This window comes from Salvelinus namaycush, chromosome 4, assembly GCF_016432855.1.
Source record: "Salvelinus namaycush isolate Seneca chromosome 4, SaNama_1.0, whole genome shotgun sequence".
NCBI classification, from domain to species: domain Eukaryota; kingdom Metazoa; phylum Chordata; class Actinopteri; order Salmoniformes; family Salmonidae; genus Salvelinus; species Salvelinus namaycush.
The window spans coordinates 33875288-33895348 of NC_052310.1; the positions used below are offsets into that span (position 1 = coordinate 33875288).

General features: G+C 39.2%; 1 protein-coding gene across 1 annotated transcript; it reads left to right on the forward strand.

The window, feature by feature from the left end:
• Nucleotides 1–472: 472 nt before the first annotated feature.
• On the forward strand, nt 473–18892 carry LOC120046453 (CDK2-associated and cullin domain-containing protein 1-like). The gene is made up of 9 exons (XM_038991707.1): nt 473–939; nt 8578–8704; nt 16412–16514; nt 16676–16771; nt 17518–17620; nt 17741–17830; nt 18090–18228; nt 18425–18468; nt 18600–18892. Exons 1-8 carry the CDS (start codon nt 618–620, stop codon nt 18465–18467), a joined length of 1023 nt encoding a protein of 340 aa, XP_038847635.1. The 5' UTR covers nt 473–617; the 3' UTR covers nt 18468; nt 18600–18892.
• The last annotated feature ends 1169 nt before the right edge of the window (nt 18893–20061 follow it).

A 20061-nucleotide genomic window follows, 5' to 3' on the forward strand; every position in this document is an offset into this window, starting at 1 on the left:
ATGATAACATATGCTAGGGGGTGCAACAAATTACAGATTATACAAAGACCTTAAAAGAAACACACATATTGATTGTTTTAACAGCTTTCTTATTAGAAGAATGTTGAATGGTCTTAATGGTCTCGAATTCCTTATAGAAAACACGGAAGAGTGTTTTTTTCTTACTGAATTTACATTTATGAATATGAAAGTTTTCCATTAGCACAGTTAGATTTATGAGGTAAAAAAATATATCTTTATCCTTATTATGGTTAAGGAAACCGAGCAGCACATTCTCCCATAAAAAAACAAAAGTCATCAAGAATATGAACAATTATAAAACTGTGTCATTGGTCGTTTCCAACGAACCGGAAACAGGCATACGCGTCAGCACACTCCCTCATCTGATTGGTTTATGTAGGTGGGCCTTCTGACTTTGTGGCTGTGGTAACTTGTGACGATCGCCAGCTCTGCCTAAAAGCAAATGCTGCAAAGTGTCGTAAAACATTTAATTTACTTCCCCATACAGCAGCTAGTGTGTACAAGGTGCAAAAGCGATGGTGCTCTAAAAACAACATTCTTCTTACCGAACTTAAAATTCATGAAGATTTTCATTAGACAACTTGAAAGGTTAAAGCATGGAGGACATGGAAGAAGAAAGTTCTGGTCTAAATGACGACCACAACCACAACTACTGTGAAAACAGTGCCAGTGGACAAGTCCACAATCTCAGGACCGAACTGTCAAGTGAACCCCAGACCCTACCAGTTTTTCCGGTTCTGGGCACGCGAGAGGTAGCGACGCAGGAGAATCACGCAAATATTTGTTCCAGTTCCAGCAGTGGTTCAAAGTTCGTGGATTCAGACTCTAGCAGCGTGAACAGTGACACCAGCGAGACTGACAGCGCATCGCCAGCTTCAATCGCAGGGAAACTGACCCTAAACTCCGCCTCAAAGTTTCGTAAGTTGAAAGCATCGTGTTTTAATGTTTATCATGTTTTTGACTTACTGATATGGGATGGGAATGTAGTTGGTCATGCAAATATGCCATGGCATTGCCTTTGCCCTAAACGTCAGTGGAGTAAGTTGGCTACTTACTATATGACCTTTTAGCTGAGGAACGCTCAACTACGTTCTCTTAGATCGAGGCGAAGTTTTGATATTAGGTGAAGAGATTTGTTAGCAACAACACTAGCTATGTTTCCATTAACTTATCGAGTGATCATTATTATTTATTTTTTTGGCGACATTTTGAAAACAGATGCTCCAATTGCTTGCTACGGTGCGTTTCTATTGAACTACCTTGTCGATAAAAACAGCTAGACGTGATGACGTCACACCAATAACAAAAACTCCCCGCAAAAAAACAGGTATCAAATAAAAATGTAGTGGTTGAAGTGTTTCCATTATCCGTTTAGGCAAATTGTGCATTAATAAATTGGCGACCGCCTGTATGTCCTATCTTTTTCATGTCTCGGGTATCCCGCGAAAGCGAGCATGGATAGAATGCATTAATTTACTAATATTTCCCATGTTCTAAATTCTCATACGCCAACATATAGGCATGGTTTGTGCCATGGTGAAACTTGCACTCCTGTAGATCTGAAATAATTGGATGGTGAAACTTGCCAACCAACCATACAAGCAATTTAGGCGTTGTACAACAAAGAAACATTATTTGTATAGTTGAAAAAGTAGATTTTGCATGTAGTAGAAATTTAGAATTCAACTTGCAATATGTCATTTTTGGGTGATTTGACCAAAATTCACAGAAATGTGTGTTGTAGATCTGTCATTCTCATTGAAAGCAAGTCTAAGAAGCAGTTGATCTGTTCTATGTTGGATATTAATATGCTTCCCCTTACGATTCGTTTTTGTTCTTTTACTTTCAGTTTTGTACACCAGCTGAAAGTACAATATTATTGGTTAAGGGAAAATATTTCACAGTGGTTTAGATGGTGCAATGATTATCTACACTGTACTTGCTTGTTTTGTCACAAACTGAAAATAGATTAACTTTTAGCAACCAGGAAATGGCGGAGCGATTTCTTCATAGTGCATCTTTTAAAATGTATTTTAATTTTATTAACAACAAATCAATACAGAGAGTACATGAGGGAACACAAGTGTATATATAGATGATATACAATGGACAATTGAGCTAGGGGGTATAATATCACCTTACACAATGACCTTAAGGGACATACATACACTTAAAAATCTAACAGCTTTTTTGTTAGTAGAGTATTTAATTGTCTTAAAATACAGTTCAATTTCTTTTTGTAGGGTAAGAAAATGTGTTTTTTTGTTTGTAAATTTACATTTGTGAATATGAAATTTGGCCAAAAGAATAATGAAATTAATTACATAATGTTTCAGCTTATTCCTATCGTAGTTAAATAATTCAAGCAGTACATCTCTCCACAATAGTGTAAGACCTTCATAAAAGTGTTCATTTATAAATCTACTGATGTCTTGCCACAGTTTTCTTACATGAATACAATGCCAAAAAAGATGCAACACTGTTTCTGGGTGGTCATTACAAAAGGAGCAATTTGAGTTGATGTTTTCCTTAAACTTCTTCATATAGTGGTTGGCAGGATAACATTTATGAATAATTTTAAAGGAAACTTCCTTAATTTTGTTAACAAGTAGGTATGTGTGTGGCAACATCCAAACTTTTTTCCAACAGATATTATCAATAAATCCATTCCAATAAGGTGTGACATAAGGTATATATACAACATCCTGCTGAAACAAGGTTCGTATCGCTCTGTTGTTGAATGGACCAAAAGAGAAACAAATCTTTCCTACTGATAAGTCAACAGGATCAATAGAAGGTAGGCTCTGAGGATCAGGTCTTGACACGTTCCTGAATAATAGAGCAACACCTGAGGGAATGGTATCTAAAACAATTGCAAAATCTTTATAACTGAGTAAAAGACCCTCTGCATTTACCAGTTGGCTCACCAATAGGATATTATTTCGGAACCAATATTCTAAAAACAAAGAAGTATTTTTATACAATATATCCTGATTATTCCATATATAATATCTGTGTGCAGAGAAATTGTGTTTATAAATTAAGGACCATGACAAGAAAACCTTCTTAGGAATTGTTTTATCCAATTGATTTTAAAAGTATTATTTAAGGTATTAAAGTCCAGAAAATTCAGCCCACCATTCTCATAAGTGTTCATTACAACAGTTTTCCTAATGTAATGGGTACGGTTTCTCCACAAAAAGTTGAAAAGCATCTGGTCTATCTCCTTGCTTATTTCAAAAGTACTCGGCAATCATCATTTATTAGAAAAACAGTTTCCATCACTTTTCACAATAAAGTAAGTTAGACAAAAGAAAAAACACCCCTGTCCCACGGATAAAATGTTGTTTGTCTTTAGGAAATGTCTCCTATATCTGCCTTTCAATTACACGTTGCAAATAATTTTTTTGCCACATTGTTTTTGTCGAATAAACCTGGGTCAATAGAAACCTCTGAACCAATATTCTAAAAACAAAGAAGTATTTTTATACAATATATCCTGATTATTCCATATATAATATCTGTGTGCAGAGAAATTGTGTTTATAAATTAAGGACCATGACAAGAAAACCTGCCGATGAAAAGCAGAACGTTTCACTGGAACTTTGTCAATATTATAATTGCAAAACAACAAAACAAGTTAAGACCACCAAAAGTAGAGAACATAATGAGGAATAAAATTCCAGATAGAAGTGGGTCGTCTTAGGAATTGTTTTATCCAATTGATTTTAAAAGTATTATTTAAAGTATTAAAGTCCAGAAAATTCAGCCCACCATTCTCATAAGTGTTCATTACAACAGTTTTCCTAATGTAATGGGTACGGTTTCTCCACAAAAAGTTGAAAAGCATCTGGTCTATCTCCTTGCTTATTTTACTGTCAAGATATAAAGATAGTGCCATATGTTAGTCTAGAGATACCTTCAGCCTTGGTTATTAGGACTCTACCTTTTAAAGATAAGTCCCTCTGTAGCCGTTGATTTAGCTTCTTCTGGGGTTTTTTAATAAGAGGGTTAAAATGTAGTAAGCCTCTAGACTTCTGATCCTTTGTAATGGTTATGCCTAAATATGTAAGTTCTTTTACTGGAATACCATAATATGAAGGTGTCACACAATCTTTGACAGCCACGAGTTCACATTTATTAATGTTAAGATATAGACCAGATGCTTTGGAAAAGGATTGTATCACATTGATCGATATGGGAATTTGGTTAGCGTCTTTCAGAAAAAGTGTAGTATAGTCAGCCAGCTGGCTTATAATAATTTCTTTACCAGCTATGGAAATACCTTGTACAGGACTATTATTTAAAGAATTTGCAAGAAGTTGGGTGATTTAATTAAAACAGGTACAGAGAGATAGGACAACCTTGCCTAATTCCTCTCTCTAACTCAAATCTAGGTGAAGTGACATATTTCAATTTGATAGAGCTGTTACCATTTGCATAGAGTCTTAATAGCGTTACAGAAAAAATCCCCAAAGCCAAGTCTCTCAAGGGAGTGGAAGAGGAACTGATGCTCTGTGTCAAATGCTTTATAAAAATCTAAAAATAATATGAAGCTATCCTCGGTTATTAGGTCTGTGTAGTCAAGTATGTCGTCTAATACTAGTCTGACATTGTTAGAAATATGTCTGTTCCTCATGAAGCCAGACTGTGTTTCATCAATGATTGCATCCAGGACTTCTTTAATTATTTTTGGAAGTAGTAAGGCTAATATCTTATAGTCATTATTAAGAAGACAAATTGGACGCTAGTTATCGATGAGCAACACTTATTTTATAGGCTTAGGTATCAGTGTTATTAACCCCTGACTCATTGTAGGAGGGAGAACATTGTTTTTAATACTCTCTAAAAAGACTTCAAATAGGAAGGGAGCTACTTGTTCAGAAATAATTTGTAAAATTCTGATGTAATTCCATCAACACCTGGTGATTAATTGTTCTTTAGATGTTTGATAGACTCTATAATCTCTTCAACTTTGAGTGGTTCATCACACTGTTTAGATTCAATCACTGATAAGAGTGAACATTATTCAGTGAGTTAAAAAACGAATCTGTGGATTCCTGACAGTACGTAGAGCTATACAATTGTCTGTAAAAATGTCTACAGTATTTAGAGATTTAAGTTTTGGTCATCTGTAATAACACCATCAATGTTTAACTTATGGATAGTGTTATTTTTTTAGTGTAATTTCTCAAGTCTAAAGAAATAGTATTAATATTTTGTCCCTCAATCCATTTTTTCCTAGATCAAATAAAGGCGCCTTCTGCTTTTAATCTATATATATTATCCAGTTTATTTTGTAACTCAATCAGTTCCATCTTCTCCTCCTCCGAGAGGCCGGCTAGGGACCTCTGAGAAAGGGAAGTTGTCTTAATGATCACCTTTTCCTCCTCAGCTCTTCTGGTCTTAGCAAGATTACTACCATATTTTCCAAGGTATTTGGACACCTCAAAATCAAAGAGCTCCCAGTTCTTGCAATACGATTTTTCTTCACAAGCCCTTTCCCAAAAGTGTGAGAGCAGATCTTTAACCTCAAATTTAAATATATAATTATTTAATAATGAGCTATTTAGCTTCCAGTAGGATGCTCTACCAAGGTTAGTATCAGGGGTAAATATTTTGATATCAATGTAAATGGCCCTATGGTCTGTGAGAGGAGTAGTACTAATATTTGTAGTAACACTCACTACCAATACATTTGGATATAAGCCCAAAATCTATTCTGGATTGTCTGGAACCTGTTTTGTTACTTCAAGTGAATGATTTGTCGGCCGGAAACCTCTCTCTCCATATATCAGTAAGATCAAACTTTTGCATAAAAAGTATTAAACCCAAATTCTGATTGATTGGCCTACCTGGGGGCCATCTGTCAGTTGAATTATCTATAGTAATGTTAAAGTCCCCTCCTATCAATAATAACGAATTGGGAAATTTAGATAACCAATGAAGTATATGTTTCTCTATAGATTCAAGCAACTCATCATTCTCATGTTTGGTGTTGTACCCGTAGAACTTTACACTCTTGAGCGTAATGTCATTGTAACTGATCACAAGACAAATAAAGTGACCAAAGGGGTCGCATTCCAAGTGTAGAATATTACCACCAAAGGTATTTTTCATTGTAGTGACACCAGCGGAGCGTTCAGATCCATGGGAAAGCCAAATATCGTTGCCCCACTGCGACCTCCAGAAGTTGGCATCAGCCGAAATTGAGTGAGACTCTTGAAAAAAGCAAAAATCTGTTTGAAATTGTTTAGCAAATAAAAATAAGGCCTTGTGATTCACATTGTTTCCTAACCCCCTAGCATTAAGAGAAACTATAGACAAAGACAAAACAACAAAGATTATATAAAAGTATAAACTGTAGTAGGATGAGTCAAAGACGTAGGAGCAGTGAACGTAAACGATAAGGAACCGAGATCTGCACCATTTAAGTCAACTTAAAGTGAAAATAGCTTAAACCATAAACTTTGAGCTAGATGTTATCCGGCTTTGAAATTCAACTCAACTGAAAATTATGTTCGAGACCAAACCAAGGGTTCTTGTAGTAAGAGAGACTAAAAACCCTCTTTAGTGTAATCAGAAACTATTCTGAGAAATAAAATACAAAATAATAATTTATATAAAAGGGTACCTACTATTTTATGTGCATATGAAAACTGATCATAAAAGAATTTAATGAAAAATGTTTTACATATACATATTCCTAAGACCTTTTCTGACCTTCATATACATATTCCTAAGACACTACGCTGACAGACACAGGAAACCTTCTTTCCACAGCTCGCATTGATGTGCCATCCTGGATGAGCTGCACTACCTGAGCCACTTGTGTGGGTTGTAGACTCCGTCTCATGCTACCACTAGAGTGAAAGCACCGCCAGCATTCAAAAGTGACCAAAACATCAGCCAGGAAGCATAGGAACTGAGAAGTGGTCTGTGGTCACCACCTGCAGAACCACTCCTTTATTGGGGGTGTCTTGCTAATTGCCTATAATTTCCACCTTTTGTCTATTCCATTTGCACAACAGCATGTGAAATTTATTGTCAATCAGTGTTGCTTCCTAAGTGGACAGTTTGATTTCACAGAAGTGTGATTGACTTGGAGTTACATTGTGTTGTTTAAGTGTTCCCTTTATTTTTTTGAGCAGTGTAGTTACGTCACGTGCCCCGCGTACATTCAAAAGTATTCGGCAATCATCATTTATTAGAAAAACAGTTTCCATCACTTTTCACAAAGTAAGTTAGACAAAAGAAAAAACACCCCTGTCCCACGGATAAAATGTTGTTTGTCTTTAGGAAATGTCTCCTATATCTGCCTTTCAATTACACATTTTTTGCCACATTGCTTTTGTCAAATAAACCTGGGTCAATAGAAACCTTCAGTCAGTACTTGTAAAAATTTAAAGTCTGATAACGCTTACCTATGATTGACCTGTACAACTGTGGTCCGTACTGGGAGCTGAAATTCATACTTTAATAAACTTTTGTTGAATACAACCACTGACTTTTTCCTCATTTGTGTTGCTCGTACTACGTACGATGAGATTCAATTGGCACTAGCTGAGGAACCCTAACCTCCATTCTCTTATATAGAGGCTTAGTTTAGTTTCAATAACTGGTCGTAGGATTTGCTAGCAACAACATTGAGTCACCGTCAGTAAATTCTTACCTTTGCCTATATTTGACCTGCACAACTGTGGTCCTTCCTCATGGTGCAGAAATTCCAAGTTTTAATAAAAACTTTTAGCGAATACAACCACCAACTTTTTCCTTGTTGAGATTCAATTGGGTCCATGCTATCCGGGATCCTTGATGTCCCTACCCCATTGAAGTTTAAGTGGTTACGGTAAGGGTTATGGTTAATATTAAGGTAGGGGTTAAAGTTAGGTTTAGGGTAGAGACGTCCCAAGGATACCGGATTGCACGGACCCAATTGAATCTCGGCTTACGTAGTACGAGGAAACATTCGGTGGTTGTATTCGATAAAAGTTTATTAGTAGTTTGAATTTCACCACACTGTGGAAGCACTGCAGTTGTACAGGACAAAGATAGGTACAGCGAAGTGTGTTCAGAATTGACATTTTTACAAGAATCGACTGATGTTGATGTCTCAAAGTTGTTGCTAGCAAATCCTGTGACCAGTAATTAAAACTCATCTCTGCCTAAATATAAGACAAAGGAGTTAAGGGTTCCTCAGCTAAATTGGCACATGTGCTAAGCAACAGAAATGAGGAAAAATTTGGTGGTTGTATTAAATAAGTTTTTATTAGAAGTATGAATTTCAGCACCCCGCTGAAGCGTTTTCAGATTTGAAATTTTTAGAGGAATTGGCTGAATTTGACTAAATGTTGTTGCTATCAAATCCCACAACCAGTTATTAAAGCTCAACTCCGCCTCGATATATAGAGAATAGAGTTGAGCATTCCTCAGCTAATGACCCTTGTACTGTTCAGTCGGACAGTCCTTGTTTGGAATTCATTTTATTGTGATGTCAGGGCAGAGCTAGGGCTCGTGTTATGAAATTAACCTAATCTTTATCATTTTGTGGTTCAGTAATGAATGCAATGACCGAAGAGGACTATAGAACCACATACTGGCCGAACCTGGAGAAAGCCATTGACCACCTGCTGATACAAAACCCCATGGACCACATCTCCATTTCATATGAGCAGATATACAGGTGAGACACAAACTGTCTGACTGTATTGATATCTTATGTAGCTTTGAAAGAAATTAAGACATGGAACTGCTGTACTACTCATGTGTGAGACTTCTGAGGGGAGATATTGCCATTTGTGACTCGTTTCAGGAAACTAGGCTAAAAACTATTGTATTTGTATTTACAGATGGCATACATGTTTGTTATTAAGGCACATGAAAGTTCACATGTTCTACAAGGCTTTTCTGCCCAAAACGGTATTTAGATTTTTTTTTAATTAACTACATTTACGTTCAAATGGCTTTCCTGTGAAGTAGTGATGCGCGACACTACTTCACAGGAAAGCCATTTGAACGTAAATGTAGTTCATTTAATAACCTTAATAACAAACATGTATGCCATCTGTAAATACAAATACAATTGTTAAATTACAGGCCTAGTTAGTTTAGCCACAGAAAACGTAGAAACCTTCCCACTAGCCATGATTGGCTGAGATAATGAGTGGGCTGGACATGCCAAGAGATGAGTTTTGGATTGGTCTGCCATGTAGCTTGCTTCTGTCTATAACATGAGCTGGTCTTCTGCTTCTTGCTTCTGTCTATAACATGAGCTGGTCAGTATGTGTAGGTAATTCTTTCTAACACAGCTTTAAAAATATATATATCATGTAGCAGAACTGCATAAGTGTTGCTCTCTATTTTCTGGAGGACCAAGTTTTGGAATTAGAGTGATAGCTAAGGAGATGGAGAAAATTCTGGCATTTGATTTCAAATATGCAGATATATAAAACGTCTGTCTCCGGATTCAAACTAAGGGCAACCATAGCATCCGTGACAGAGGGGGAGAAGCGTCCATCCATGTATACCGGTAAAAATAGTCTTGCTAGCTACATTTTCAGATATTGCACATTTCTAATTTTGTCAGAAAGTCTTTTCATTTCAAGTTAGTGTACTGTTAACTAGCTAGCTAATGTTAGCTGGCTGGGTCACTACCTAACATTGTGTATGTTCTGTGTAGGTATATTATTTGTATCTCAGAGCCATTTACATTGCTAGTTATAGCCTAATGTTAGCTAGCTAACATTGAACCTGGTTGGTTAGCTACATGCAGATTCATACAGGGTAGTGACATTAGGAGTTGGGATTATGGTTCATTGTTTAGCTAGCAAGCTAAATGTCTAAACAAAAGACTCCACTATGCAAGTAACCATTTCAATAGAATGTTAATGATGTCACTGCGTCAACTGTCGATAGACACAGCTGGCAAATTCGCTCTGGCTATCTACTCCGATTTCAGAGCACTCTCGTCTGAGTGTGCCAGAGCGCAGAATAACTGACAAATTTACGAACGCTCAACACCCGTTGAATATGTCCGGTGTCAGTAAACGTTGGCAAAAAAGCCTGATTTAAATTGTTGTCAGCAGAACAGTTGCAGTTATCAATGCTCTGGATAACATAAAAACAGACTAACCAGCTCTGCTAGGGCGAGTAAAATGGTCAGAGTAGCTGTTCTCTCATTTGTGTTTGGAAGTAGCTAGCCAACGTTAGCCAATTAGCTTGGGTGCTTGATGCTGCTGTTAGGTCAGAACGCTCAGATCAACCCTACTCCTCGGCCAGAGCGTCCAGTGTGCTCTCTGAACGCTCCAAATTTACGAACTGACAATCTGACAACGGTCTGCGTTTACGAGAGTCTTGAAATATTTGTTTTTTCAGCACATGGCCTCATATGTGAATCCTTAAAGAGATTTTTTTTTTTTTCACCTTTATTTAACCAGGTAGGCTAGTTGAGAACAAGTTCTCATTTGCAACTGCGACCTGGCCAAGATAAAGCATAGCAGTGTGAACAGACAACAACACAGAGTTACACATGGAGTAAACAATAAACAAGTCAATAACATGGTAGAAAAAAGAGAATCTATATACAATGTGTGCAAAAGGCATGAGGAGGTAGGCAATAAATCGAATAATTACAATTTAGCAGATTAACACTGGAGTGATAAATCATCAGATGATCATGTGCAAGTAGAGATACTGGTGTGCAAAAGAGCAGAAAAGTAAATAAATAAAAGCAGTATGGGGGGTGAGGTAGGTAAATTGGGTGGGCTATATACCGATGGACTATGTACAGCTGCAGCGATCGGTTAGCTGCTCGGATAGCAGATGTTTAAAGTTGTTGAGGGAGATAAAAGTCTCCAACTTCAGAGATTTTTGCAATTCGTTCCAGTCGCAGGCATCAGAGAACTGGAAGGAAAGGCGTCCAAATGAGGTTTTGGCTTTAGGGATGATCAGTGAGATACACCTGCTGGAGCGCGTGCTACGGGTGGGTGTAGCCATCGTGACCAGTGAACTGAGATAAGGCGGCACTTTACCTAGCATAGCCTTGTAGATGACCTGGAGCCAGTGGGTCTGACGACGAACATGTAGCGAGGGCCAGCCGACTAGGGCATACAGGTCGCAGTGGTGGGTCGTATAAGGTGCTTTAGTAACAAAACGGATGGCACTGTGATAAACTGCATCCAGTTTGCTGAGTAGAGCATTGGAAGCTATTTTGTAGATGACATCGCCGAAGTCGAGGATCGGTAGGATAGTCAGTTTTACTAGGGTAAGTTTGGCGGCGTGAGTGAAGGAGGCTTTGTTGCGAAATAGAAAGCCGACTCTAGATTTGATTTTGGATTGGTGATGTTTGATATGAGTCTGGAAGGAGAGTTTGCAGTCTAGCCAGACACCTAGGTACTTATAGATGTCCACATATTCTAGGTCGGAACCGTCCAGGGTGGTGATGCTAGTCGGGCGTGCGGGTGCAGGCAGCGAACGGTTGAAAAGCATGCATTTGGTTTTACTAGCGTTTAAGAGCAGTTGGAGGCCACGGAAGGAGTGTTGTATGGCATTGAAGCTCGTTTGGAGGTTAGATAGCACAGTGTCCAAGGAAGGGCCAGAAGTATACAGAATGGTGTCGTCTGCGTAGAGGTGGATCAGGGAATCGCCCGCAGCAAGAGCAACATCATTGATATATACAGAGAAAAGAGTCGGCCCGAGAATTGAACCCTGAGGTACCCCCATAGAGACTGCCAGAGGACCGGACAGCATGCCCTCCGATTTGACACACTGAACTCTGTCTGCAAAGTAGTTGGTGAACCAGGCAAGGCAGTCATTAGAAAAACCGAGGCTACTGAGTCTGCCGATAAGAATATGGTGATTGACAGAGTCGAAAGCCTTGGCCAGGTCGATGAAGACGGCTGCACAGTACTGTCTTTTATCGATGGCGGTTATGATATCGTTTAGTACCTTGAGCGTGGCTGAGGTGCACCCGTGACCGGCTCGGAAACCGGATTGCACAGCGGAGAAGGTACGGTGGGATTCGAGATGGTCAGTGATCTGTTTGTTGACTTGGCTTTCGAAGACCTTAGATAGGCAGGGCAGGATGGATATAGGTCTGTAACAGTTTGGGTCCAGGGTGTCTCCCCCTTTGAAGAGGGGGATGACCGCGGCAGCTTTCCAATCCTTGGGGATCTCAGATGATACGAAGGAGAGGTTGAACAGGCTGGTAATAGGGGGTGCGACAATGGCGGCGGACAGTTTCAGAAATAGGGGGTCCAGATTGTCAAGCCCAGTTGATTTGTATGGGTCCAGGTTTTCCAGCTCTTTCAGAACATCTGCTATCTGGATTTGGGTAAAGGAGAAGCTGGGGAGGCTTGGGCGAGTAGCAGCGGGGGGGGGGGGGGCGGGGCTGTTGGCCAAGGTTGGAGTCGCCAGGAGGAAGGCATGGCCAGCCGTTGAGAAATGCTTGTTGAAGTTTTCGATTATCACGGATTTATCGGTGGTGACCGTGTTACCTAGCCTCAGTGCAGTGGGCAGCTGGGAGGAGGTGCTCTTGTTCTCCATGGACTTTACAGTATCCCAGAACTTTTTGGAGTTAGAGCTACAGGATGCAAATTTCTGCTTGAAAAAGCTGGCCTTTGCTTTCCTGACTGACTGCGTGTATTGGTTCCTGACTTCCCTGAACAGTTGCATATCGCGGGGGCTCTTCGATGCTATTGCAGTTCGCCACAGGATGTTTTTGTGCTGGTCGAGGGCAGTCAGGTCTGGAGTGAACCAAGGGCTATATCTGTTCTTAGTTCTGCATTTTTTGAACGGAGCATGCTTGTCTAATATGGTGAGGAAGTAACTTTTAAAGAATGACCAGGCATCCTCAACTGACGGGATGAGGTCAATATCCTTCCAGGGTACCCGGGCCAGGTCGATTAGAAAGGCCTGCTCGCAGAAGTGTTTTAGGGAGCGTTTGACAGTGATGAGGGGTGGTCGTTTGACCGCGGACCCGTAGCGGATACAGGCAATGAGGCAGTGATCGCTGACAGCAGAGGTGTATTTGGAGGGCAAGTTGGTCAGGATAATGTCAATCAGGGTGCCCATGTTTACGGATTTAGGGTTGTACCTGGTGGGTTCCTTGATGATTTGTGTGAGATTGAGGGCATCTAGCTTAGATTGTAGGACTGCCGGGGTGTTAAGCATATCCCAGTTTAGGTCACCTAACAGAACAAACTCTGAAGCTAGATGGGGAGCGATCAATTCACAGATGGTGTCCAGGGCACAGCTGGGAGCTGAGGGGGGTCGGTAGCAGGCGGCAACAGTGAGAGACTTATTTCTGGAGAGATTAATTTTTAAAATTAGAAGTTCGAACTGTTTGGGCATAGACCTGGAAAGTATGACAGAACTTTGCAGGCTATCTCTGCAGTAGATTGCAACTCCTCCCCCTTTGGCAGTTCTATCTTGACGGAAAGTGTTATAGTTGGGTATGGCAATCTCATAATTTTTGGTGGCCTTCCTAAGCCAGGATTCAGACACGGCAAGGACATCAGGGTTGGCAGTGTGCTAAAGCGGTGAGTAAGACAAACTTAGGGAGGAGGCTTCTGATGTTGACATGCATGAGGCCAAGGCTTTTTCGATCACAGAAGTCAACAAATGAGGGTGCCTGGGGACATGCAGGGCCTGGGTTTACCTCCACATCACCCGAGGAACAGAGGAGTAGTAGGATGAGGGTGCGGCTAAAGGCTCAAAACTGGTCGCCTAGAGCGTTGGGGACAAGGAATAAAAGGAACAGATTTATGGGCGTGGTAGAATAGATTCTGGGCATAATGTGCAGACAGGGGTATGGTGGGGCACGGGTACAGCGGAGGCAAGCCCAGGCACTGGGTGATGATAAGAGAGGTTGTATCTCTGGACATGCTGGTCTCAATGGGTGAGGTCACCGCATGTGTGGGAGGTGGGACAAAGGAGGTATCAGAGGTACGGAGAGTAGAACTACGGGGTCCATTGCAAACCAAAACAATGATAACTAGCCTGAACAACAGTATACAAGGCATATTGATATTTGAGAGAGACATACAGTAAGGCATAAAGTGATTGCAGGTCTTGATTGGGAGAGCTAGCTAAAACAACAGGTGAGATAACAGCAGCTAGTCAGCTAACACAGCAACAGCAGGTAAAAATGGCGACGACTAGGCAGAGAGGGTCGGATTAACTACACACAGAGCCTGAGTTAAAACACAGAGCCGACAGATAAAACACAAATAAACAGAATGGAGTACCGTGAATTAATGGACAGTCCGGCAGGCATCAGCTATTGTCTGGGTGGGGCTAAGGCTTTAGAGGGTGTGAACGATGCTGAATGGGTGTAGACTAGAGGTCGACCGATTATGATTTTTCACCGCCAATACCGATTATTGGAGGACCAAAAAAAAGCCGATACCGATTAATCGGACGATTAAAAAAAAAAATAATAATAATAATAAATAAAAAAAACATAACATTTAACATTTAAAAAAAATATATATATATATATATATATATATATATATATATATATATATATATATATAAACGTGTTTTCTAATAATGACAATTACAACAATAGTGAAGGAACACTTATTTTAACTTAATATAATACATCAATAAAATCAATTTAACCTCAAATAAATAATGAAACATGTTCAATTTGGTTTAAATAATGCAAAAACAAAGTGTTGGAGAAGAAAGTAAAAGTGCAGTATGTGCCATGTAAGAAAGCTAACGTTTAAGTTCCTTGCTCAGAACATGAGAACATATGAAAGCTGGTGGTTCCTTTTAACATGAGTCTTCAATATTCCCAGGTAAGAGGTTGTAGTTTAGGTTGTAGTTATTATAGGAATTATAGGACTATTTCTCTCTATACCATTTGTATTTCATATACCTTTGACTATTGGGTGTTCTTATAGGCACTTTAGTATTGCCAGTGTAACAGTATAGCTTCCGTCACTCTCCTTGCCCCTACCTGGGCTCGAACCAGGAACACATCGACAACAGCCACCCTCGAAGCATCGTTACCCATCGCTCCACAAAAGCCGTGGCCCTTGCAGAGCAAGGGGAACAACTACTCCAAGTCTCAGAGCGAGTGATGTTTGAAACGTTATTAGCGCGCACCCCGCTAACTAGCTAGCCATTTCACATCGGTTACACCAGCCTAATCTCAGGAGTTGATAGGCTTGAAGCCATAAACCGCTCAATGCTTGAAGCATTGTGAAGAGCTGCTGGCAAACGCACGAAAGTGCTGTTTGAATGAATGCTTACGAGCCTGCTGCTGCCTACCATCGCTCAGTCAGACTGCTCTATCAAATATCAAATCATAGACTTAATTATAACATAACACACAGAAATACGAGCCTTTGGTCATTAATATGGTCGAATCCGGAAACTATCATTTCGAAAACAAAATATTTATTCTTTCAGTGAAATATGGAACCGTTGTGTGTTTTATCTAACGGGTGGCATCACTAAGTCTAAATATTGCTGTTACATTGTACAACCTTCAATATTATGTACAATTCTGGCAAATTAATTATGGTCTTTGTTAGGAATAAATGGACTTCACACAGTTCGCAACGAGCAAGGCGGCCCAAACTGCTGCATATACCCTGACTGCTTGCACGGAACGCAAGAGAAGTGACACAATTTCCCTAATTATAAGAAATTCATGTTAGCAGGCAATATTAACTAAATATGCAGGTTTAGAAATATATACTTGTGTATTGATTTTAAAGAAAGGCATTGATGTTTATGGTTAGGTGCAACGACAGTGCTAAATCATCACCCGTTTGGCGAAGTAGGCTGTGATTCGATGAGAAATTAACAGGCACCGCATCGATTATATGCAACGCAGGACACGCTAGATAAACTAGTAATATCATCAACCATGTGTAGTTAACTAGTGATTATGTGAAGATTGATTGTTTTTTTTTTATAAGTTTAATGCTAGCTAGCAACTTACCTTGGCTTCTTGCTGCCCTCGCGTAACAGGTAGTCAGCCTGCCACGCAGGCTCCTCGTGGAGTGCAATGTAAGGCAGGTGGTTAGAGCGTTAGACTAGTAACCGGAAGGTTGCAAAAACGAATCCCCGAGCTGACAAGGTCAAAATCTGTCGTTCTGCCCCTGAACAAGGCAGTTAACCCACCATTCCTAGGCTGTCATTGAAAATAAGAATGTTTTCTTAACTGACTTGCCTAGTTAAATAAAGGTGTAAAAAAAATGAAAACTTTCCCGTTGTTCCTCAACTGTATTGTATGATATACCAATTTCTAGCTCTGAGTCTCTACTTTTATCCAATGTAAAAAATACCATTTCAAATTTATCTCATAAGATCGAGCCGGTCGGTCACATTTGTTAAAGTTTTAATGGTAATTTTCCTTTCCCTTTTTCAGTTACGTGTACAAGTGTGTTTGTCAACAGCACTCAGAGCTACTGTACAAAGACTTGATGCTGAAGATTACTACCCATCTTCAACAAGTCTCATCTGATTTACAAGTAAGTGAAAACAGAACCTGGGTCTTGTTCAAAGATTTGCAATGGAAAACAAAAACGAGTTTCTTATTGTATAGATAGTATGCCCCTTTCACTGCATTTTTTGTTGTTGTGTAAATACCTGAAAAGTAAATTAACACTGATCATTTATTCTCTTTTATCAGATTGTTCCACCAGGGAATTTCATTGAGTATTTCAACATTGCTCTGACTCAGTACACAGATGCTCTTCAATGCATAGTTCCTGTATTCATCTACATGGTATGTATCCTGATGAAGTTCTCATCCTTTGAATATTCCTTCCATTAAATCTTTTTGGGCCTGTTTCCCGGATACAGATAAAGCTTACTCTGTCAATACTCAAGGCAGACCTTAATCATATACTCCTTTCATACAAGTAGGGTTGCAAAGGGTCGGAAACTTTCCAGGTAAATTTGCTGAATTTTTCCGGACATTTTCCATGAAGTTTAGCCTGGGAATTTTGCTTAAATTCATCAAAAAAGTTAGCTTACAACAGTGAACCTTTTTTGTGGGATACACATAAGGCAATTCTAGGTCTTGTGGCATATTTTGGTAAACTATCCCCAATTCAATGGAATTGCAACCCTCTGCATGCACAGTGCATTCTTCCATCACATCAATATTCCCTTTATTTTGTTGTTCAGTGAAATCATCCCTTGTGAAGAGTCAACTCATTTAATTAAAGTTCCATTCGTAACTAAATTGTTTTTTTATTTCTATTGGAAGGAATGAATCATTTGCCATTGTCTACTTATGATAAATGTAAAAGGTTTATGTTTGTCTCCCATATGATATGGTAAATATATCCAATGCAAAAAACATCTACATTTAAACGGTATTCATTTTCATTCCCATATTTTCCTGTTAATTCCCATATTTTCCTGTTAATTCCCATATATTTCTGTTAATTCCCACGGGAAGTATCCACCTCCACTTCCCCAAAATGTGCAACCCTACATACGAGCATGTTTTTCTTCATTTCTAAGAATAAGTTCTACATTGAAACGAAGCTAAACCGACACCTGCGAGAAGATCTCATGAAGCTTTTTACTGATCATGTTGCAGAAAAACATGTGAACACGCTGATACGTGAGTACAGTGGACTGGTCAACTGTGCAGGCCAAACCCAAAATATTTAGCTTATTACTCATCTTGTAAAATTGTGTTGATGCTTAATTATTATTTTATTTTCTTCTGTTTTTCCTTTAGCTCTTCTCCTCGAAGCCCATTCCATGCCTTTTCAAGTCAGACCTTCAACAATGGCCAGTGTCGTGAAAGGCCTGTATACTCTTCGGCCAGGTGCCCTTTCCTTTCTGTCTTTTTTTAGAATTCCACAACACATGCTGCTACCTAAATAGTTACATCCACTAGTGAAATGTTTAACTACTGTAACTGTCAAACACAAGTGTAGCAGTAATCAAAACTGTGAGAAATATAGATTACTCTGATTCTATTTGTGTCTCCCACTTGTAGTTGGAGAGGTAAACATTCACAATAAAACACCTGCCCTGTATGTGTTATGACCTCCATTATAATGACTATTGGCTACCTGTTTCAGATTGGGCACATTTAGCCCCAGCTCTCTTCTCTGGATTCATTCCTCAAATCAACCCGCCGACAGTGGAATCCCAGCTCTCCGACTATGCTGCTCATGACCAGAAACTACAAATGGAGCTCTCTCTGAATGGCTTTCCCAGGTGAGTGTTATAATGCAGAGTTTAGCAAAAATAATAATAATACTTCCGCCAGGGTAGTGTCCTTTAGGAAAACGTTAATGAGCGTTTCTTATTAGACAAGTTCAGATAGGACATCCCCGTTTTGGACCGTTTTCTTGTGTTTTGTGCCTAATGAACACAACCCTGGTTTTTGACAATGCTTCCTTTTATTTTGCAGAGGTGACCAGTCTCGCAAGAGAGCCAGCGAGGAGTCTGCATAGAGTAAGGATGATGCATACATACATTGCTTGCTATTGAATAGCAAAATGTCACCTCATTTGCATATGACTTATAATTGGCCTATTGAAAAATATGTACAAAAATATGAATAACTGTTTTGTTGTTTTTTGCAGGTGCTCAGACAGTCATCGACCTGGCTCAACCCAAATTCACAAAACACTGAACGATTAAGATTCTCTGATGCTGAGTGCAGTGGGTGAGCATTAAGCATGGGCTCGTTTTTGACCCGCAAGAGTCGTAGTGGACACTGCTTTCTTTGCCTCTTTTGAAAAGCACAGTGAATTCATAATGGTGCATAATGATTTTGTCAGCTTTTGGTGATGAATCCATCTTCTTTATTGTTAAGGTATTATGTGGTTTCATGTCTTTGTTCTTATTTTCTCCATTAAAGTGTGCCTTCTGCTCTGCTTTGTTGGGATATTCAAGTTGCCATTAACCAGGTGGATGGGGCATGATTCTCAGTTTGACCACATACTGTGTCAATTATGGGTCGTGTTCATTAGGATATGCCGCGGAAAACATGAATTACAGTGGAAAACAAAAGGAGTGTTTCTGATTTGACAAATACAGGTGGTTCCTCTGTTTGTCCGTTTTCTTCCACTTTGTGCCTAATGAACATGATCTCTAACCTGGACCTCCCTGATCTGTTATTGGTCTGATTGATCTGATTCAGTAACTATGACAGTCTGCTGCTATTCCTCATCTGTTGTTGTGTAGAACACTTGATTTTTGTCTGTCTGGTCTGTGTAACTAATATTGACAGTTGTTTGGATAGGAACAAATTGTGTCACTTTGTATCAGTCAGATATGTTAACGTCTGTAATGAAAGACTAGGGTCTGGGAAGTGGGAACATTTCCTCTTGAATTTAAGAAAGTTCTACAGTGGCACATACCCAATTAGGTATGCATTGGTTTCTATTTTTTGATGTTTAGGCAACTTTAAGCAATGGTTTATCTGGAACTTACAGGATAAAATATGTCCTGTATAACAATTTCTTTCTCAATGGGTATGAAACAGCAGCAAAGCTTGTTCTGTTAAATGTTGCAAATGTGTGAGCATTAGCATACAAAATAAATGAAAAATACTCCTAACTAGGCAAGTCAGTTAAGAACACATTCTTATTTACAATGATGGCCTAAAGTTTAGGTTATAACTGAATAGGCAATTGTTTAAAGGACTATTTTCTACAACATTTATATTTTATTGCGTTTGTTTTTGAACCAGATCGTATTTACCCAGCATGCCAAAGATGATTCACAATGTTTTTATTCCCTGCTCTAAAAAATTGCATTGACACCATAATTTCTGGAGTCACAGTCTCCCCATGTTGCTGCTGTATCTGCATTAGCTTACCCATTGTACCAAGTCACTGAGCCAATTGAGCTGAGCCAATCAATTATTGAAACTGTTGTGAATTAGGTTACAATAAGTATGTCAAATGATGTAGGTGGAGTTAAAATTATCCCTGTGTTCTCTCCAGTTCCTGATGATGTAAACAGATCCAGTCCTCATTGTGGTGATGAACAATGTATGGTTGTTACCGTCACAGATTTACCTTTGTTACATGTGGTTTA